The sequence below is a fragment of the Moschus berezovskii genome, chromosome 8 (genome assembly GCF_049115385.1).
Source record: "Moschus berezovskii isolate FMDL1 chromosome 8, NW_MosBer_1.0, whole genome shotgun sequence".
NCBI lineage: Eukaryota > Metazoa > Chordata > Mammalia > Artiodactyla > Moschidae > Moschus > Moschus berezovskii.
The window spans coordinates 104,094,887-104,117,162 of record NC_142467.1 but is presented as its reverse complement, the minus strand read 5'-3'; the positions used below and the strand labels follow the sequence as shown (position 1 = coordinate 104,117,162).

At 51.6% G+C, this 22,276-nt stretch overlaps 1 protein-coding gene across 1 annotated transcript in view; it reads left to right on the top strand.

Annotated features, from left to right (window-relative positions):
- NOTCH3 (notch receptor 3) overlaps positions 1-22,276 on the top strand; it is a 39,351-nt gene that overhangs the window by 13,653 nt on the left and 3,422 nt on the right. Inside the window, exons 17-31 of the mRNA XM_055429614.2 lie at positions 1,854-2,079; positions 2,433-2,634; positions 2,896-3,049; positions 3,421-3,605; positions 4,165-4,297; positions 4,382-4,639; positions 4,723-4,841; positions 5,289-5,875; positions 7,518-7,850; positions 11,316-11,470; positions 11,554-11,776; positions 13,238-13,322; positions 15,316-15,478; positions 17,452-17,756; positions 18,021-18,168. Of these exons, the coding sequence (XP_055285589.2) occupies positions 1,854-2,079; positions 2,433-2,634; positions 2,896-3,049; positions 3,421-3,605; positions 4,165-4,297; positions 4,382-4,639; positions 4,723-4,841; positions 5,289-5,875; positions 7,518-7,850; positions 11,316-11,470; positions 11,554-11,776; positions 13,238-13,322; positions 15,316-15,478; positions 17,452-17,756; positions 18,021-18,168 (3,276 nt within the window). The remainder of the gene's footprint in view (positions 1-1,853; positions 2,080-2,432; positions 2,635-2,895; positions 3,050-3,420; positions 3,606-4,164; positions 4,298-4,381; positions 4,640-4,722; positions 4,842-5,288; positions 5,876-7,517; positions 7,851-11,315; positions 11,471-11,553; positions 11,777-13,237; positions 13,323-15,315; positions 15,479-17,451; positions 17,757-18,020; positions 18,169-22,276) is intronic.

The following is a 22,276-nucleotide window of genomic DNA, read 5'->3' as shown; positions in this document are numbered from 1 at the left end:
AAAATTTATTTCGTTGCACTGGATCTTAGTTGCAGCATGGGGTATCTTGTTCCCTTCAGTTCAGTTCAGTTGCTCAGTTGTGTGTGAATCTTTGCAACCCCATGAATCACAGCACTCGAGGCCTCCCTGTCTATCACCAACTCCCAGAGTTCACCCAAACTCATGTCCATTGAGTTGATGATGCCATCCAGCCATCTCATTCTCTTTCATCCCCGTCTCCTCCCGCCCCCAATCCCTCCCAGCATCAGGGTCTTTTCCAATGAGTCAACTCTTTGCATGAGGTGGCCAAAGTATTGGAGTTTCAGCTTCAGCATCAGTCCTTCCAATGAACACCCAGGACTGATCTCCTTTAGGATGGACCGGTTGGACCTCCTTGCAGTCCAAGGGACTCTCTCAAGAGTCTTCTCCAACACCACAGTTCAAAAGCATCAATTCTTCAGCGCTCAGCTTTCTTCACAGTCCAACTCTCACATCCATATGTGACCACTGAAAAAATCATAGCCTTGACTAGGCAGACCTTTGTTGGCAAAGTAATGTCTCTGCTTTTTAATATGCTATCTAGGTTGGTCATAACTTTCCTTCCAAGGAGTAAGCGTCTCTTAATTTCATGGCTGCAATCACCATCTGCGGTGATTTTGGAGCCAAAGAAAATAAAGTCTGACACTGTTTCCACTGTTTCCCCATCTATTTCCCATGAAGTGATGGGACCAGATGCCATGATCTTAGTTTTCTGAATGTTGAGCTTTAAGCTAACTTTTTCACTCTTCTCTTTCACTTTCATCAAGAGGCTTCTTAGTTCCTCTTCACTTTCTGCCATAAGGGTGGTGTCATCTGCATATCTGAGGTTATTGATATTTCTCCCAGCAATCTTGATTCCAGCTTATGCTTCTTCCAGCCCAGCATTTCTCATGACATACTCTGCATATAAGTTAAATAAGCAGGGTGACAATATACCAGGGATCAAACCTAGGCCCCTTGCACTGGGAGCAGGTAGTCTTAACCTCTGGACCACCAGGGAAGTCCTTGAATTAATTATTTTCTAATAGCCGCATTAAAAAGCAAACAAAATGACAACAGGTGATATTAAATTTAATAATATATTTTATTTAACCTAATACATAAAAACATTATCATTTCAACATGTAATCAATATAAAATGATTGAAATATTTTACACTATTTTTTTTCTTTTTTCATACGGAATCTTCACGATCTGCTCTCTGGTGTCTGTTTTATGCTGACAGTACATCTCAAATTGGACCAACCACATGTCAAGTGCTCAAGAGCTACATGTGGTCAGTGGCCGCCATACTGGCTAGCCCAGGCCTGGAGGAGACCTTCTGTGCTGAGCTCAGGAATTAAGCAGATACAACTAGTACTTGGGGTTTCCCAGGTGGTGCTAGTGGTAAAGAACCCACCTGCCAATACAGGAGACATAAGAGATGAGGGTTCGATCCCTGGGTGGGGGTGATCCTCTGAAGGAGAGCATGACAACCCACTCCAGTATTCTTGCCCAGAGAATCCCATGGACAGAGGAGCCTGGTGGGCTATAGTTCATAAGAGTCAAACAGATTCGGATATGTCTGAAGTGACACAGCCTGCATGCAAGCAACTAGCACTTGGCAGCTCAAAGGGACCTTTTGGGAACTTCTCAAACCTTTCCTCCCTTCCACATAGACGAGGTTTCCACCAGATTAGGGAGGGAATAAGGCCACAGAGGGGACAGGGTTTGGTTTCCCTGGCTAAATGTGCCCCTCCCAATGAAGCCTGGTTTACTCCGATTTCCCTCTACGCAAGGCATGGCCAGGTCAGGGGGTGAGGTGTCTGACCATACCTCCTCCCTTCTGACCGTAGACCCCTGCCTGAATGGTGGCTCATGTCAGGACGGGGTGGGATCCTTTTCCTGCTCCTGCCTCCCTGGCTTTGCTGGCCCCCGCTGCGCCCATGACGTGGACGAGTGTCTGAGCAGCCCCTGCGGCTCAGGCACCTGCACAGACCACGTGGCCTCCTTCACCTGCACCTGCCCGCCGGGTTATGGCGGCTTCCGCTGCGAGCAGGACCTCCCCGACTGCAGTCCCAGGTGGGTGGGGCCTCTCCTAGGGGTCAGGGACCCTGGCATCAGATGGGGCGTGGGACCCGAGGAGCCGGGGACAGCTGGACACCCACTACAGGACTCTGATGCCTGATGGGAACACGTCCGGGAAGGGGCAGGGCATCTGTTGGGAGGTCTCCTTAGGTACCCTGGTCCCTGCGGGAGCATGGCCAGAACAGGGTGGGGCTTCCACATAGCCCCGAAGCACCTGGTATACTGGGGTTAAGGGACATGACAGGGCGGGGCCTTTGGAGGACCTCAGCTTCTCCTTGGCTTAGGGGTCTGGAGTGGGGCGGGACCTCTGAAGGGCGGGGCCTGACGCGCCCCTCCTTTCCCGCCAGCTCCTGCTTCAATGGAGGGACCTGCGTGGATGGTGTGAACTCATTCACTTGTCTGTGCCGCCCGGGCTACACTGGCACACACTGCCAACATGAGGCGGACCCTTGCCTCTCGCGGCCCTGCATGCACGGGGGCGTCTGCACTGCCTCCCACCCAGGCTTCCACTGCGCCTGCCCAGACGGCTTCACCGGCGCTCAGTGCCAGGTGGGCGGGGTCACTGGAGCCTTGGGGGAGGAGTCTAGAGGGATGTTCTGGGGGAGGGGCCTTCTGGGTACACTGGTTGGTTGAGAAGGCAGCCTGGATCCTGGGGAGGAGTTGGCAGAGGGATTGCGGTGAGGGGCCTGGCAGGGATCCTGGGGGAGAAATCTGGAGAGGCGTTCTGGAGCCTGCTCAGGACCCTGGAGGAGAAGCTGAGCAGGGTTTCTAGGGGTCCCTGAGTGTGAACACCCTGGCCTTCCTCGACAGACGCTGGTGGACTGGTGCAGCCGCTCGCCCTGTCAGAATGGGGGTCGCTGTGCCCGGACGGGGGCCTCTTTCTATTGCCTTTGCCCCCCAGGGTGGAGCGGCCGTCTATGTGATATCCGGAGCCTGCCCTGCAGAGAGGCCGCAGCCCAAATCGGTGAGGGGGAGCGCGTGATTGGCTGTGTGTGCATATACTGCTTCCTAGTGTGAGCTGAATGAGAGTGCGCCAGAGCTTATGGGCGTGGTGGGGTGTGTGAGTGTGTGTGGACATGTCTGACAGCTGGCCAGGACAAGGTGGTGTGTGCGTCCAGCACTGTGAAAAAACTGGGATGTCTGCAGTGCTGTGTGTGACCTAGCTGATGTGAGCTTTGAAAGTGCGTGTGTGTGTGGCAGTGTCAGGGGATGTGTGGTAACCCAGTGGAATGTGTGTGACGCCTTGGTGACTGAGGCTAGTGGGGATGCTGGGTGTGCGGTGTGTGACGGGGGCAGGGAGGCGGGAGTCTGCTGATGCTGCTGTCCTCTGCTCAGGGGTGCCCACGGAGCAGCTGTGTCAGGCGGGTGGGCAGTGTGTGGACAAGGACAGCTCCCATTACTGTGTGTGCCCAGAGGGCCACACTGGCAGCCACTGTGAGCAGGAGATGGACCCCTGCGTGGCTCAGCCCTGCCAGCATGGGGGTACCTGCCAAGGCTACATGGGCGGTTATGTGTGCGAGGTAAGGAGCGCCCAGGGGAGGACATGGAGGGCTGGTCACCCTGAGTGTGTCTGGCTACACATTTCTGTGTGTCTAGAGCCTGGTGCGGTATCCCTCCCTAGGCGTGTCTGGGTTTTTGCTTTTGTGACTCTGGGTGTATCTTTGTGGGTGTCACTCTGGGTAGATCTCAGGGTGTCTCTGTCTGGCTGTACCTCTGTCTTTCGTTATTTCTTGGACATATGTGTCTCTGTGCATGGTGTCTCTATGGGTATGAATGGCACACATGTGCCAGTGTCTGAGTGTGCATCTCTGGCTGTGTGTGTCTTGGGTGTATCTGGGTATTTCTCCTGTGTGACTGCCTGTACATTTGTATGCATGTGTGTTTCTTTGCACTGAGTGTATCTGAAGCCCTCTGTGTCTGGGTGTTTCCACACACTGGGTGTGTGTTTTTGCTCACTGAGTATGTCTCTGTGCGTGGGATGAATGTGTGTGTCCCTTTGCCCTGAGATTCTCTGTATCTTCATGGGGAGCATCTGTGTCCTTCTGGGCTGAGGAGGTCCTTGTCTCGCCCCCACTGCAGTGTCCATCTGGCTACACTGGTGACAACTGTGAGGATGATGTAGACGAGTGTGCCTCCCAGCCCTGCCAGCATGGGGGCATCTGCATTGACCTCGTGGCCCACTATCTCTGCTCCTGCCCCCCAGGGACGCTGGGTAGGCCAGGATCAGGGTTGGGGGACAGGCGGGGAGGCTGGGTTTCTGAGCCCTCCTGATGTCCCCCATCCCCCACCCCCCTAGGTGTGCTCTGCGAGATTGATGAGGATGACTGTAGCCCAGGCCCAGCCCTGGACCTGGGGCCCCGGTGCCTGCACAATGGTACCTGTGTGGACCTGGTGGGTGGTTTCCGATGCACCTGCCCCCCAGGATACACTGGCCTGCGCTGTGAGGGGGACGTCAATGAGTGTCGCCCAGGTGCCTGCCATGCCGCACATACCCGGGACTGCCTGCAGGACCCAGGTGGGGGCTTCCGCTGCCTGTGTCACCCGGGCTTCACAGGTGAGCATGGGAAGAGGGGGCTGGCCTGGGATCCTGCCTGTGTTCCCTACAAGCAGCTGATCCAGGTCCTTCTGCTTGCCCAGGTCCCCGCTGTCAGACTGTCTTGTCTCCCTGTGAGTCTCAGCCTTGCCAGCATGGAGGCCAGTGCCGACCCAGCCCAGGCCCTGGGGGTGTGCTGTCCTTCTCTTGCCACTGCATCCCGGTAGGTGGTAGGTGGGGGTGGCCGGTGGTAACAGGGTCTCTGGAAGCGGGTTGGGGGTGGGGGTTTGGGGGGCGTGGCCTCATGGGAGGGTGAGGCTTTAGGGGACAAGAAGTGGAAGAGGATTTCTGAGAAATGTTGAAATTACCTGGAGGTTGTGTGTCTCTTCGCAATCTGGATTTGCGGCCTCTTGGGAAAGCTTGGGCTTACCTGTAAGGTGGGGCTGGCAGTGGGAGCCGGGAGAGGTTGGGCCAGACCTCGGGAGATCAGGGGCACAAGCTTTCCCAAGTTCTGATCCTCCATATTTCCTTCCCTCTCCCCCCTTCAACCCTCAATCCGCTTCTCCACCTTTCCATTTCTCTTACCTTCCCTACTTTCTCCTCCCCTTCTCTCTCTCCCTCTATCTCCTGCCCCTGCGCTTTTTTCCCTCTCCCCCCACCCAACCCACAGCCGTTCTGGGGCCCGCGTTGCGAGCGGGTGGCACGCTCCTGTCGGGAGCTGCAGTGCTCAGTGGGTGTCCCGTGCCAGCAGACGGTCCGTGGACCGCGCTGCGTCTGTCCCCCGGGGTTGTCGGGTCCCGCCTGCCGGGGTTCCCGGGGGTCGCTCCCCGGGGCCGCCAATGCCAGCTGCGTGACCTCGCCCTGCCTCCACGGGGGCTCCTGCCGCCCGGAGCCGCTCGCGCCCTTCTTCCGCTGCGCTTGCGCGCCAGGCTGGGCCGGGCCGCGCTGCGAGGTGCCCGCCATGATGCCCGAAGTATCCGTGGCGATGCCCGAGGTCCCGGAGGAGCCGGCGTGCCCGAGAGCCGCCTGTGAGGCCAAGAGCGGCGACAAGAACTGCGACCGCGAGTGCAACAGCCCCGGCTGCGGCTGGGACGGCGGCGACTGCTCGCTGAGCGTGAGCGACCCCTGGCGGCAGTGCGCGGCGCTGCAGTGCTGGCTCCTGTTCAACAACAGCCGCTGCGACCCCGCCTGCAGTTCGCCCGCCTGCCTCTACGACAACTTCGACTGCCGCGCCGGCGGCCGCGAGCGCACCTGCAAGTGAGTCCGTCCTCAGTCTGGGTCTTGTCTGTCCATGTGCCACATCTAACCACCCGTGGGCCCTGCTTCTCTGTCTGTCCATCCTTTTGCCTTGATCTGTCAGTCCGTCCTCAGTCTGTCTGTGGGGCTGTTCCTTCGTTTGCGCCATCTGTTTCTTGATGTACCTTTTCTGCCCATCCGCGTGCAGTTTGTCCGTCTGTGCCCCTCACTTAGCCATCCACGTGCCATTTCTGTCTGTCTGCCTGTCTTCCCATTCTTGTGCCCTGTCTGTACATCTTTGTTCCTTGCCTATCAATGTGGCAGTCTGTCCATCCATTAGCCCTTTCTGTTTTTCTGTCTGCCTCTGCACTCCATCTGTCCTCTTTAAACCCTGTTTGTTGGTCTTTCTGTCCATCCATGAATTTGTTTTGTCCCTCTATGCGCCCAGCTGTCTGTCTGCACCCCTGCTTGTCCATCCTTGTACCTCACCTGTCCCTCTCTCTGTCTCTATGCCAGACTGTCCCTGTATGTGCCCCATCTGTCCATCTGCACACCTTTGTGCCCCACCTGTTCATTCATGTGCCCCTTCTGTCCTTATGTCCATCCATGCATGTTTTTGCCCCTCTATATGCTCATTCATCTGTCCATGGCCCTGCTTGTCTTTCCCTGCCCCTCTTCTGACCTTCTCGGTCTGTTCATGAGGCCTGCTATCTGTCTCAGACATTCTATCTATCCATCCGTATTCTCTGCCCTGTCTGACCCTCTGTGTGTCCCTCTGTCTCCCCCCATCTCACTCTGCTCCAGCCATCCTGGCCTTTTTTCCGGTCTTTAGATTCCCCAGGCTTGGTCCCATCTCAGGGCCTTTGCACTGGCTGTTCGTTCTGCTGGGATGCTGCCCTTCAGGAAGTCACATGGCTCTTCCCTCATCTCCTTCAAGTCTTTGCTCAAGCACAAGTCTCTCCGTGAACTCCTTCCTGGCCACCCACAGCACCTCTCTGTTTAATTTTTTCCCTTAGCATTTAATTCGTGTGTGTGTATGTTTACATTTAGCCTTTATTGGTGTGTAATCGAAATCCTGTATGTTCTGCTCATTCATCATTTTTAATACATGTCTTTGCCCATTGTAAGGACAGCTTCAAGTGGGTAAGGTTTTGTGTTGGGGCCATAGCCTTAGTGGACTTCCCTGGTAGCTCAGTCGGTAAAGAATCTGCCTGCAATGCAGGAGACCTGGGTTTGATCCCTGGGTGGGAAAGATCCCCTGGAAAAGGGAAAGGCTACTTACTTCCATATTCCTGCCTGGAGAATTCCATGAACAGAGGAATCTGGCAGACCACCATCCATGGGGTCTCAAAGAGTCAGATACGACTGAGTGACTAACGTTTTCACCTCTCTCATATCCTTATCGCCTATAGCTGTGCCCAGCACCTAGGGCACAGTTGTCAATAGTTATTGACTTATTAATAATTGCAAAGCAACTGGCTGGTTTTGCAGAAAGCCTGATACGTTCCACAGGCATGTGGATACATTCCAGTTCTCTGCTCCCTGAGGAGTCTTGGGTGCTTTGTGGTGTATTCGTGCAGCTGGGGGCAAAGTGGGGGGATGTGGGGTGGGGGGTGGGAGTTGGGGGAGAGGCTCCCTTGACTCCGCCCTCCTCCTCTCCCAGCCCAGTGTATGAGAAGTACTGCGCGGACCACTTCGCTGACGGCCGCTGCGACCAGGGCTGCAACACGGAGGAGTGCGGCTGGGATGGCCTGGACTGTGCGGGTGAGGTGCCAGCCCTGCTGGCCCGCGGCGTCCTGGTGCTCACAGTGCTGCTGCCGCCGGAGGAGCTGCTGCGCTCCAGCGCCGACTTCCTGCAGCGGCTCAGCGGCATCCTGCGCACCTCGCTGCGCTTCCGTCTGGACGAGAACGGTCAGGCCATGGTCTTCCCTTACCACCGGCCCGGGCCTGGCGCTGAATCCCGGAACCGGCGGGAGCTGGCCCCTGAGGTGATTGGGTGAGTGACTCCACCCCCCAGGGGAGCCGTGGCAGGCGCACGCAGATGCTAGGGAAGGGGCACCATTCATAAGGCTTTGTGCGTTTGCTGTGCTTAGTCTCTCATTCGTGTCTGGCTCTTTGCGATCCCATGGACTGTAGCCTGCCAGGCTCCTCTGTCCATGGGGATTTTCCAGGCAAGAATACTGGAGTGGGTTGCCGTGCCCTCCTCCAGGGGATCTTCCCAACCCAGGGCTGGAACCCAGGTCTTCCACATTGCAGGCAGATTCTTTACCAGCTGAGCTACCAGGGAAGCCCCTTGTATGTTTTACTTCCCTTAACATCTGGGAACCACTATTCTAGCTATTTTTAAGTTCCCTTCAAACTCTAAAACCATGTGGCTGAACTTGGCTTTACTCCGGAAATATCTGATAAAGCACCTAATAGGTTTCAGGCACTGGGTTAGGTCTTTAGTCCAGTTATGTTTTCATTGATTTCACTGCTTAGGAAATGCCCAACATGTGGGAGTGCCTTCTTGGTAGTACAAATAGAGTCATATAATACACACATCTCAGCCTCAGTACCATTGACATTTGGGGCCAGATCATTCTTTACTGTGAGGGGTTGTTCTGTCTTGTGCACTGTAGGATGTTTGGCATCTTCCCTGGCCCTTCCTCACTCGATGCAGGCAACAGATCTCCCCCCTCCCAGATGTGACAACCAGAAATGCTTCCAGACATGGGCAATGGTCCTTTGGGGAGCAGAAGAAGAGCCTCCCCTCCTGATCCCTGTCTGCACCTCAACGCCTCACTGAACCCCCTGATCCTATGCTCTATGAGCTCCAATACCACTTCTGACTCTAACTTGTCCCCTTTTTTGTTTTAATTTTTTATTTTATAAAGTTTATAGTGAAGTAAAAGTCACTCAGTCATGTCTGACTCTTTGCGATCCCATGAACTATACAGTCCATGGAATTCTCCAGGCCAGAATACTGGAGTGGGTAGCCTTCCCCTTCTACAGGGAATATTCCCATTGCAGGGGTTGAACCCAGGTCTCCTGGATTGCAGGTGGGTTCTTTACCAGCTGAGCCACAAGGGAAGCATATAGGAGAGTTGGAAAATAAAGAACAAAGTTACATGTAGTTCCATTATATATTATGGGCTTTCCAGGTGGTGCTAGTGGTAAAGAAGCCTATTGCCAACACAGGAGATGTAAGAGATGTGAGTTCGATCCCTGGGTCAGGAAGATCCCCTATAGAAGGGCATGTCAACCCACTCTGGTATTCTTGCCTAGAGAATCCCATGGATAGAGGAGCCTGGTGAGCTACAGTTCATTGGGGTCGCAAAGAGTCGGATACTAATGAAGCCACTTAGCACGAATGTGTATATTGTGATCACTTTAAAATAGATAAATTATGATTTTTAGTTGGAGTTTCAGTATCAAACTGTCAAAAGTTAATATAAATGGAAAATATAAAACTCTCCTGCTGGTGACCTGGTGGAGGAGCCAGAGGGAGATGTGGCTTCTGAACAGGGTAGGACCCTGACACAGAGAGGAGGGCTGGGAGTTAGAGATGAGGAGCAGGACCTCTGACTGGGATGAAGGAGATGGGTGGATGGGTGATGTGCCAGTCCTTGGTGGGGTGACTGAGGTGCTAGAAGTGTTCTCATCAAGATGGAGACACAGGGCTTCCCTGCCAGCTTAGTGGTAAAGAATCTACCTGCCAATGCAAAGAGACATCGGTTCGATCCCTGTTTGAGGAAGCTCCCACCAGCGTTGGAGGGACTAAGCTCGTGCACCACAGCTGCTGAGCTTGTGCTCTAGAGCCCAGGAACCACAGCTACTGAGCCTATGTTCCCTAGAGCCAGTGCTCTGCAACAAGAGAAGTCAGCGCAGGGAGAATCCCGCACACTGCAACTAGAGCATAGCCCCTGCTCTCCACAACTACATAAAAGTTCATGGAGCAATGAAGACTCAGCACAGCCAAAAATAAATAAACAAGTAAAATTACTTTAAAAAATCTCTTTTAAAAAGGATTAAGACACCAGGTGAAAATTAGGGGTCACTTTGTGACTTGTAGAGTCTGGAGGGAACTGGGGGCCTTGGGGGAACACTCAGGAGGCGGCTAGGGTCTGGAGGGTGAGACCAATGAGCTTGGCAATCACTGTAGTCATGGAGGGACTTGAAGAAGTAGGGAGAGGTGTGGGGAACAGAAGGATGACATGGGGACACTGAGTTCTAAAGATTGGTTGAAAGAAAGTAGCTCAGAAGAGAGAAGCAGAAGGAGCAGAGACAGAAGGAGACCCAGGACTTGGGGTACTGGGTATCCTGAAGAAGGAGAAAGTTTGGAGGGTTGGGTTCCTGGAAGCAGAGCCTGAGATGGAGATTCAGATATATGCAATGTATTGAAAGGGTGCTCTGGGTAGATTGGGGATGAGGGAGGCAGGATGGGACAGGGGCAGGAACTGAGGCAGGAGGGAGCCTCAGCCAGAATCAGGCTGCAGCCTGATCTCTTGGAGAGCTCTGGAGGGTAAAATTGGTCCCGCCTTGAGACAGAAGGGCCAGCTTTTGTACACATCAGTCGATCCCTGGCCTAGGGCTTCCCTAAGTGGTGTCACCTCCCAAGTGAAGGGCTCCCCACTTTGCTGAAGCCAGTTCTCTGGGGAAAGGGACAGCTGTCAACTGTTAGAAGCCAGTGCTCACAGCAGGCAGGAGATGGATGCACCAGCCTGAGAAAGGAGATGTTGATGGGAAAACAGTGGCCATTGGATTCATGACTTAGAGGACACTGGTGGCCACAGCAAGACTGGCTTGGGAATTGACAAAGAACTTTAAACATATGCAAAAACAGATCAGGGTTATGCACATCTAGGTACCTAAGACCAAGTATTGACAATGAACATATATGACCATTTATATATATATAGATGTATCTGGCTTCGCTGGGTCTTAGTTATGGCACCCGGGATCTTTGATCTTCTCTGCGGGGTCTTTAGTTGTGGCATGTGGGATCTAGTGCCGTGACCAGGAACTGAACCCATGCCCCCGCACTTGGCGCTGGGAGCCTCAGCCATTGGATTATGAGGGAAGTCCCCCATGTGGCCATTCCTGTTTCATGTATAGTCCCTTCGATTTGTCCTAGTTCCCATGCTATGTCAGAATAATTCCTAGATAGCGCGTCATTTCATATGTAGACACTTCAGCATGCTTTTCTAAAAAAAATAAGCTCTCTTCTTAAAAACACTGTAATACCATGATCACAGCTAAAAATATAAACATCCTTAATATCACCAAATATATCGTAAGTGGATTAAAAAAAAAGATAGTTTGAGGGGATGTGGCGGGATTGGATGCCGGATGGGAGTCAGAGGTGACCTGGTGAGTAGAGATGCTTTTCTGAGCCCGGTGTGGGGCGGTGGGCAGGGCCTGGGGCGGGGCTTGTAGCGGCGCCTGCTGAGCCTCCTGTCCCTCCCCTGTGTCTCCGCAGCTCCGTAGTGATGCTGGAGATTGACAACCGTCTGTGCCTGCAGTCACCGGAGAACGACCACTGTTTCCCTGACGCTCAGAGCGCAGCGGACTATTTGGGAGCGTTGTCGGCGGTGGAGCGCCTCGACTTCCCTTACCCACTGCGGGCGGCGCGGGGTGAGGCCCAGCCCGGGGTAGGGGATAGGGGGATGAGGGTGGGCCTGGGCCCCTGGTAAAGACCCCCTGCTTCCCGCCCGCAGGGGAGCCAGTGGAGCTGCCGGAACCAAGCGTGCCGCTGTTACCGCTGCTGGCGGCCAGCGGCATCTTCCTGTTGGTCCTCCTGGTCCTCGGCGTCATGGTGGCCCGCCGCAAGCGTGAGCACAGCACCCTCTGGTTCCCCGAGGGCTTCGCGCTGCACAAGGATGTGGCCGCGGGACACAAGGGCCGGCGGGAACCCGTGGGCCAAGACGCGCTGGGCATGAAGTGAGGACCCTACCCGATCCCTCACCCCGTCCCTGACTATGGCGGGGTCTGAGGAGCCCTTCCTTGAGCCCACCTTCACCCGACTCTGACCTCTGACCCCTACCTGACCCTAACTTCAGACTCCAGCTTGGACATCAGTGTTTGTCTCCTTGACCAACGACTCCATAATCCCTAAGGGATCACCCCTGATTGTGACCCTTGATCCCCTTTCCTATGGTCCAGTTTCCTGACTCAAATCCTAATGTGACAACCCCCTCCCCCAACCCCAGCCGCTCAGACTTCACCCTGATACTCAGAATGTGTTCCTACATGACTGTGGACCTCATGACCCCTGTCTGCACCCCAACCCCTCACTGGACCCCCGATACTATCCTCTATGAGCCCCAGTACCACCTCTGGCTCTAACCTACCCTGACTTTTTTTTTTTTGGTTTTAAGTTTTAATTTTTTAATTTATGCAAGTATGATAGCACGTTTACAGGAGACATGGAAAATACGAAAGAAAGTTACATGTAGTTCCACTATATATTACAATTATTTTGTAAGTAGATAAATTAATATTTTTCATTGGAGTTTCAATATCAAACTCTCAAAAAATTAACAGAATGAATAGACAGAAAAGCAGAGGGATATGGTAGACCTGAAAAGCAGTATGAGCCAATTAAACATAATTAAGATTATACAATTTTCACACAACAGCAGGGTTCAAAATCTTCAATTCCCATAGACTATAATCCAGGAGATACTGGCCCATACCCAGGATCATAAAACAAGGTGCAAAAATGTCATGGTCTAAAGGTATTGAAATCATATAGAGTCTGTTCTCTTGTCACTGGAATCATGTTAGAAATCAATATCAAAAGAAATTTGAAAATAACCCATATATTTGCAAGCGCACTGTGACATTTAGCAAGAGAGATCTTTGACTTAGCCATTGAAAGCCTCAAGAATAACCTACCCTGACTCTTGACCTGACCTCTCACCCCCTGTCCACCCCAACACAATGCTCATTCCCTATGATACTCAGTCCTGGCCTTGGCCACAACCTCCACCTCCCTGACCGGCCCCTCAAGACTCCAGCCCCACCCTGTCCTAATCCCTGAATTTACCTCTCCTGTGCCCTCTGCTCCCTCTCTACAGCCTCTTTATTCCTGGCTACATCTCTCACCTGCTATGAGGATAACTCTGTCTTCCATGATCTACGATGTCATCTGCTGTAACCCATGCTGTATGCCTGTGACCCTCACCTGTCCCACAGACATCTGCTCTGACCTCTGATCCCACTCCTGTCCCTTCCCCAGTTCCACCTGACTGTCACCCATCACAACCCTTGGCAGTATCCCCTGCAACCCTGACCGCATCCTGCATCCCTTCCTTGGACCCTATCTCTTGACCTTGCGTGCCCTGGCCCTGCTGACCCCATTGTCTCTTCTCCCCTCCCCACTTCCCACTGTCCCCACAGGAACATGGCCAAGGGTGAGAGTCTGATGGGGGAGGTGGCCACCGACTGGATGGATACAGAGTGTCCGGAGGCCAAGCGACTGAAGGTTGTGTTCCCTCCTGTGACCCCTGCCCTCAGGGTCCTGGGTGGGGGCCCAGTGGTCAGTGGGAGAGCCAGGGGAATCCCTGCTGTCCCTGGTTCCGGGGAACAGTCACGGCAGCCCCCCCTTCCTGCTCCTGGCGTCTTTCCAGAGGGGATCCCCTATTCCAGAGAGTGACTCTGCATTCTCTCTGATGTGGCCATCTTAGCCCAGTGTGCCCAGCCTGAGAATACCCCCAGCTAGTCTTTTCCTGTCCAGGGGACACACCGATGGGCCGTCTTTGTCAGCGAGTGTTGCCATAATGAAATACTGCAGACTGAGTGGTTTAAACAACAGACACTTATTTTTCTCACACCTATGGAGGCTGGGGCTTCCCAGGTGGTGCTGATGGTATAAAGAACCTGCCTGCTAGTGCAGGAAAGGCAGGAGATGTGAGTCCAATCCCTGGGTCAGGAAGATCCCCTGAAGGAGAGCATGGCAACCCACTCCAGTATTCTCTCCTGGAGAATCCCATGGACATAGGAGCCTGGTGGGCTGCAGTCCATAGGGTCACACAGAGTCGGCCATGACTGAAGCGACTTAGCAGGCACAGATACACACTGGAGGCTGTAAGTCCAGGATCAGTGTGCTGGTAAGACTGGCTCTTGGTAAGGGCTTCTTCTTATCTTGTAGAATGTGTCTTCTCACTGTGTCCTCACATGACCTTTTCTCTTTGTGCGCAGAGAATAAGGGAGAACTCTGGTGTCTCTTCCTCTTGCACTGGTCCTATTGGATTAGGGCTCCACCCTTATGATCTTATTTAACCTTAATTACTTCCTTAAAGGCTCTGTCTCTAAATATAGTCATGTTGGGGGATTAGGCCTTCATCATATGATTTTTGTTGTTGTTCAGTTGCTAAGTTGTGTTTGACTCTTTGTGACCCCATGGACTGTAGCACGCTAGGCTTCCCTGTCCTTCACCATTTCCCTGAGTTTGCTCAGACTCATGTCCATTGAATTGGTGATGCCATCCTATCATCTCATCCTCTGTCATCCTCTTCTCCTGCTGCCTATGTTTTAATGTTTGTTAAAATGGATACTTCTCTTGCAAATGACAGCTAAAGAAATCTGCTTGCCCCGGGCTTTTTTTTCTTTCTTTCTCATCCAAAAGTGGGTGTTAAGTATATGGTGAAGAATGTTTATGTGGGTATTGTAAAATTATTGCATCATCTTTTTTTTTTTTAAAGTTAATTAATTTATCCTTGGCCACGATGGATCTTTGTTGCTTTGAGTGGGCTTTCTCTAGTTGTGGGCGACTAGGGCTACTCTCTAGTTATGGTGGGCAGGCTTCTCATTGTGGTGGCTTCTCTTGTTGCAGAACATGGGCTTTAGGGCGAGGGCTCAGTAGTTGTGGCGCCCAGGCTTAGTTACTCCAAGGCATAATGAATCTTCCCGGACCAGGGATCAAACCCATGTCCCTGCTTTGGCAGGTGGAGTCTTAACTACTGGACCACCAGGGAAGTCCCTGATGGCATCATCTTGATTTTACCAATGAGAAGCTCAGAATTCTAGGGTTACAAGCCTTCTAAGTGACAGCGTCAGACACTAAATCCACATTGAAGGGTGTCCCATCCTCCAGAACCTTTGCTGGTTAGCTGTCTGTCTCCTGGCTCTCCCCTTTTATGAAATTCAACTCCCTACCTGGGTCTAAGTTCAGATCTGATTGGATCAGGCTCTGTTTAGTCCGTGTGTGCTCAGTCGCTCAGTCGTGTCCGACTCTTTTCAACCCCCATGGACTGTAGCCCACTAGGTCCCTCTATCCATAGGATTTTCCAGGCAAGAACTGGAGTGGGTTGCCATTTCCCACCGAAACACCTGGGAAGCCCCTATCAAGCAGGATGTTAATGGCTTCTCGGCACCCGCCGTGTGTGCATCTCTGTGATAGAAATCTGTGAGAATGCCCAGATAGTCCCTCTGTGTCTCCCAGTTCCTTGTGAGAACCTGGCTCCTTGTGCCTCCAGGTGGAGGAGCCTGGTGTGGGGACTGAGGACGCTGTGGATTGCCGCCAGTGGACTCAACACCACCTGGTTGCCGCCGACATCCGCGTGGCACCAGCCATGGCCTTGACACCGCCACAGGGCGATGCAGATGCGGACGGCATGGATGTCAACGTGCGCGGTCCAGGTCAGTGATGGCGCCCCTGCCTCCAGAATGCCTTTGATCCTTCCTGCTCATAAGAGGCTCCATCTGAGTCTGTGCTCTGGGAACAGCTGGGTGTGTCTGGCTGCCTGGCTGTGGGTTAATCAGCCCTGTTAATCAGGACTCTTGGTTGCTTGTGATAATAGCCCAACTCAAGCTAACTTTAGTAAAACAAGGGATTTACTGGCTCTTGTAAACAGAAGCTTCAGGCACATTCGGATCCTGAACTTGTCAGCTTTTGGCTCCAGTCCAGGCAGTCTTTCTTCTGCAGGCATTACACAACCTTTTTCTCATCTGTAACAGCAAAAGTCCCAGGATGAGTTTTTTTTTTTTTTTTTTAAATGTAGCTGTTATGTTTCAATGTAATGCACACATTCTTGTTGATGCCCAAACTATTGTATCTTTGGGCAGTGAAAGCTATTTATTTATTTAAAAAATTTTTTGGCTGCACTGGGTCTTTGTTGCAGTGTGTGGGCTCTTTGTTGCTGTTCACGGGTCTTCTCCAGTTGCGGTGCAGGGGCTTCTCCTTGCCGCGGCTTCTCCTGTTGCGGAGCATGCCTCAAGGGTATCCGGGCTCAGTAGTTGTGGCACACTGGGCTTAGTGGCTCCGCAGCAGCATGTGGGATCTTCCCAGATTAGGGATCCAACCCGGGTCCCGTGCATTGGCCGGCAGATTCTTAGTCACTGGGCCACCAGGGAAGTCCTCCCAGGATGAGTTCTGATTGGATGGTCTAAGGTCACGTGCCCCGTGTGTGACCCAATCAGTGTGGCCTGGGGCTGGAACATTGCAGATTGACAGGCCTGGGCTATATGCCTGTCTCTGAAGTGGCGGGGGTGTGGAGGGGTGTTGCCTTTACCTAGGGCTTGAGAATGGAGAATGGGGTGCTAGTGGCTTCCTAAGGGAAACAAGAGCGTGGTGTCCGAATCCTCTTGGGTCTGTCTTTGCCACATTTTATAATATCCCTCCTGCAGCTCTGATTTGCTTTGGCTCCAAATGACTCGCACCTGTCACTCTCTTTTGACTCCCATTATGCCCCCGGGTACTTGGTATTTTATGTCCCTCGGTGTAGCTCCTAAACGCTGGATGCAGGTATATGAAAGGCTCAGCTCCTTTGTCTGAAGCTGGATTACAACTCTGGGTACAAGTCAGCTTTCAGAGTCCCCCTTTGGGATCAGGCTGAAATGTTGTTGTTCAGATTCTAAGTCATGCCTGACTCTTCCCGACCCGGTGGACTGCAGCACATGAGGCTTCCCTGTTCTTCACTGTCTCCTGGAGTTTGCTCACATTCATGGCCATTGAGTCGGTGATGCCATCCAACCATCTCATTCTCTGTTGCCCCCTTCTCCTCCTGCCCTCAATCTTTCCCAACGTGAGGGTCTTTTCCAGTGAATCAGCTCTTTGCATCAGGTGGCCAAAGTGTTGGAGCTTCAGCTTCAGCAACAGTCCTTCCATTGAATACTCAGGGTTGATTTCCTTTAGGGTTAACAGGTTTGATCTCCTTGCTCCAGCACCATGATTCGAATGCATCAATTCTTGGGTGCTCAACCTTCTTTATGGTCCAACTCTCCCATCTGTATGTAACTCCTGGAAAAACTGTAGCTTTGACTAGATGGACCTTTGTTGACAGAGTGAAATAACTCAGGCTGAAATAACTCTCCAGGAATGTGGTCATCGTCCACTTGCTTGACTTCCTTCCTCCCTCGTTCTGTGTACCCTACTGCTTAGGAGGCCTCCTGCCACAAACCAATGCCTGTGAAGCCTCATCCTGGGTTGGCTTCAGAGTACCTGACACAAGTGTGTGTGCGCGTGTGCGCGATGGGAAGATTGGCCCCTTGATCTTGTACTTTCACACATCCCACTTCCTCCTAATGCAGTGCACTTCCTCCTAATACAGTGCCATATTCCCTGGGAAGATCCTGTGTCCCTCTCCTTTCTGACACACTCCTGATCCCTGCAGATGGCTTCACCCCTCTGATGCTGGCCTCCTTCTGCGGGGGAGCCCTGGAGCCAATCCCAACCGAGGAGGACGAGGCAGAAGACACATCAGCCAGCATCATCTCAGACCTGATCTGCCAGGGCGCACAGCTTGGGGCTCGGACTGACCGCACTGGCGAGACGGCCCTGCACCTGGCTGCCCGCTATGCCCGGGCTGACGCGGCCAAGCGGCTGTTGGATGCTGGGGCAGACACCAATGCCCAGGACCACTCTGGCCGCACCCCCCTGCACACAGCTGTCACTGCTGATGCCCAGGGCGTCTTCCAGGTGAGATCGGCTTGCCTCTTGGGACTTCACAGCTGGGACACACATCAGACAGGCTTGGGTTTGAGCCCTGGTTCTGCCTGTCAGAGCTCATCTTTCTCATTTGTGAAATGGGGATATATGAGTGTAGAGTTACTGTCAAGTGGCTGCTCCCTGAACTCATTGGTTCCATGGGAGGCATTGGTCTGGGTCCTCAGAGGGCTTGGGGGTGTTTCTTCTTCCCTTGTTCTTGCCATGACTCCTCTGCTGCATTCCCGTCTCCCTTAGATTCTTATCCGGAACCGCTCTACAGACCTGGATGCTCGCATGGCAGACGGCTCCACGGCACTGATCCTGGCAGCCCGCCTCGCAGTGGAGGGCATGGTGGAAGAGCTCATCGCCAGCCATGCTGATGTCAATGCTGTGGATGAGCTCGGTAGGCTGTGGCGGGTAGCGATGGGTGGGGGCTGAGACAGTGTCACCTGGGCCCTGACATGGTGTGAACTCACACCCACACTGAGACCCAGTCAGTGAAACCCATGCACTCATAACAGGGTTTCAACATGGACTTACGCTCTCATACATTTATTATTATTATTTTTAAATGGCACCCATTAGCCTATATTGTGCTGCAGTGATTTAGAAAAAGGTGCCTTTCCCCATGGGGCTTCCCAGGTTTCTCAGTGGTAAAGAATTTGCCTGACAATGCAGGAGACACAGGAGACATGGGTTCAATCCCTGGGTCGAGAAGATCCCCTGGAGTAGGAAATGGCAACCCACTACAGTATTCTTGCCTGGAAAATTCCAGGGAGAGAGGAGCTTGGTGGGCTACAGTCCATGGTTTCACAAAGAGTCTGACACAACTGAAGGACTGAGCAGGCAAGCATGCCATTCTCCAAGACTCTTTCCATCTGCTTTGTTAGAAGAGCGTACACTGGTGCCACCTGCTGGACTACTGGTGTAAAATTTGCAAATCAGCCAATCTGTAGGTGGGGATCACTTCTTGCTTGGGGCTGGCTTGCTTGACCAACAGCACCTGACTGTGTCTGGAGAACTTCACATAGCCACAGACACACTCGGACTCTCAGAAACATCTTTGAAGCCAGGTGTTCTTAATCTCAGCAACACTGACATTTGGGGGTGGGATCTTCCTATGCAGTGGGGGCTGCCCTGTGCAGTGTAGCATTCTTGGTCTGGACCCACTGGATGCCAGTAGCACCCCACCTCCCAGATATGACAACCAAAAATATCTCCAGACATTGCCAAATTCCCCTTAGAGGAAAGTCACCCCTGCTTGAGAAATATGGCTCTAGAAGGGCACTGGCCAATAGAACTGTCTGTGATGATGAAGTACTCCTGGTCTGTGCTGTCTAACATGGTAGCTACTGGCAACACATGGTGATTACTGAGTGCTGAAATGTGGCTGGGGTGAACAAAGAACTGAGTCTTTTATTTCATTGAATATTATAACCTTTGTTTTGCCTTTTTTTAAAAAATAGCTGAATTGACATATAATTCACACATCATGCAGTTCATTCAAGTGTAAAATCCAGTGATTTTTTTTGTCTAACCACCTGTGTGTGTGCTAAGTTGGCCTCAGTCATGTCCAACTTTTTTTGACCCCGTGCACTGTAGCCTGCCAGGCTCCTCCGTCCTTGGGATTCTCCAGGCGAGAATACTGAAGTGGGTTACCATGCTCTCCTCCAGGGGATCTTCCCAACCCAGGGATTGAACCCACATCTCTTACATCTCCTGCATTGGCAGCTGGGTTCTTTACCACTAGCGCTGCCTGGGAAGCCCCCTAGTATAACCACAAGCTTGTGCAAATATCATCTCAATAAATGTTACTTTATTTTTTGTTACAATAAATTTTAGAATGTTTTCATCACCTGAAATAGAAGCCTTTGCCTCTTAGCCATCACCCCTCCACACCCCCTCATTTTCCGTGGCCCTTCAATTCAGTTCAGTCGCTCAGTTGTGTCAGATTCTTTGTGATCCCATGAATCACAGCACGCCAGGCCTCCCTGTCCATCACCAACTCCCGGAGTTCACTCAAACTCATGTCCATCGAGCTGGTGATGCCATCCAGCCATCTCATTCTCTGTCGTCCCCGTCTCCTCCCACCCCCAATCCCTCTTAGACAATTGCTAATGTACTTTCTCTCTATAAGGATTTGTGTATTCTACTCTATATAAATGGAATCACACAATATGTGGTCTTTCTTGGTTGGCTCCTTTCACGTAGCATGATGTTTTCTAGGTTCATGAGCCTGCAAATAGCAGGTATATACATGGTGGCATGTACCAGTATTACTTTTTGTTTTGTGGCCTTACTGTAAGGTTTGCGGGGTCTCAATTCTCTAACAGGGATTGATCCCCAGCCACAGCAGTGAAAGCCCATAATCCTAACCACTAGGTCAGCAGGGAACTCCCTCTTTTCTTTTTAAAATTATTTATTTTTGGCTGTTCTGGGTCTTCATTGCTGGCTTTCTGTAGTTGTGGCAAGTGGGGGCTACTCTCTAGTTGCAGTGCATGGGCTTCTCATTGCTGTGGCTTCTCTTGTTGGAGAGCATGGGCACTAGGGTTCACAGCCCTCAGTAGTTGCAGCTCCTGGGCTCCAGAGCACAGGCTCAGTAGCTGTGGTGCACAGGCTTAGTTTCTCCACCATGTGTAGGATCCTCCCAGACCAGAAACTGAGCCCGTGTCCCCTGTGTTGCAGGGTTCTTAACCACTGGGTTCTTGACCACTAGAACACACAGAGAAACCCCCTTTTTTGTTTTTAATGACTAAATAATACTCTATTATATGGATGCACCACATTTTGTTTATGCATTCATCCAGTGATGGACATTTGGGTTGTTTTTGCTTTTGGGCTGTTATGAATAATGCTGCTATGGAATTCACGTATCAGTTTTTTGTGTGGACGTGGTTTTATTTCTCTGGGATGTATCCCTAGGGGCAGAATTGCTAGGTCACATGATAACTCTTTTTAACTTTTTGAGGAACTGCCAGACTGTTTTCCACAGTGGCTGCCCTATTTTTCATTCCTACCAACAGTGTATAAAAAAGGTTCCAATAGTGCCACATCCTGACTGACAACTTGTTTTTCTCTGTCTTTTTGTACTGTCTCCCTAGTGGATGTGAGTTAGTATCTCAGTGTGGTTTGATTTACATTTCCCTGATGGCTAATGATATTGAGCATTTTCCCACATTTATTAGCCATTTGTATATATTTGGAGGAATGTCTGTTCAGATTCTTTGCCCATTTTTAAATTGGGTTATTTGTCTTTTTATGACTGAATTATAAGTTCTTCATATATTCTAGGTAGGTCTTTTATCAAACATACAGTAGGTTTATTATATTTGTAGGTTTTCTTTTGGTGGAGACTGTACCCCATGGAATATGGGATCTTAGTTTCCCAGCCAGGAATCAAACTGCCCACTCCGTGCAGTGGAAGCTTGGAGTCTTAACTGTTGGGCCATCAGGGAAGTTCTTGTAGGTTTTCTTTTTACTTTCTAGATGATGTCCTTGTGTGTGTTAGTCACTCAGTCATGTCTCACTCTTTCCACCTCATGGACTGTAGTCCACCAGGCTCCTCTGTCCAGAATTGCCTGGAATTCTCCAGGCAAGAATACTGGAGTGGGTTACCATTCCCTTCTGCATGGCATCTTCCCAACCCAGGGACTGAACCTGAGTCTTCTGTGTCTCCTGCATGGCAGGCAGATTCTTTACCCATTGAGCCATCGGACAAACCCTTAGTTCCCCTACCAGGAATCAAACCTCCACCCCCTACAGTGGAGTCTTAACCATTGGACTGCCAGGGAATTTCCCTATAGGTTTTCTTTTTTACTTTCTAGATGATGTCCTTACAAGCACAAGTTTTTTCATCTTGATTATGTCCAGTTTATCTATTTTTGTTGTTATTGGTGCTTGTGTTTTGGGTGTCATATCCAAGAATCCTTTGCCTAATTCAAAGTCTCATGAAAGTGTACTCCTGTGTTTCTTTCTAAATGTTTTATGGTTTGAGCTCTTACATTTAGACATTGGATTCACTTTGAATTACTTTTTGTATGGGGTGTGAGGTAGGGGTCCAACTTTGTTCTTTTGCATGTGCAGATCCAGTTGTACCAGTATCATTAAAAAAAAATAATTTTATTTATTTTGGCTGTGCTGGGTCTTTGTTACTGTGTGTGGGTTTTCTCTAGTTGTAGTGACTGGGGGCTGCTCTCTAGTTGAAGTGTGTGGGTGTCTCACTGTGGTGGCTTCTCTTGTTGCAGAGCATGGGCTCTGGGCTCAGAGGCATCAGTAGTTGTGGCTCCTGGGCTCTAGACCACAGGCCCAATAGTTGGGGCACACAGGTTTAGTTACTCCAAGGCATGTGGGAGTAACATGATCCCTCCCAGATCAGGGATCAAATCTGTGTCCCCTGCATTGGCAAGCAGATTCTCCACCGCGGAGCCACCAGGGAAGCCCTCTAGCACGATCTGTTGAGAAAGTTACCCTTTCCTCAATAAAATACATTGACACCAGTTTAATTAATTAAT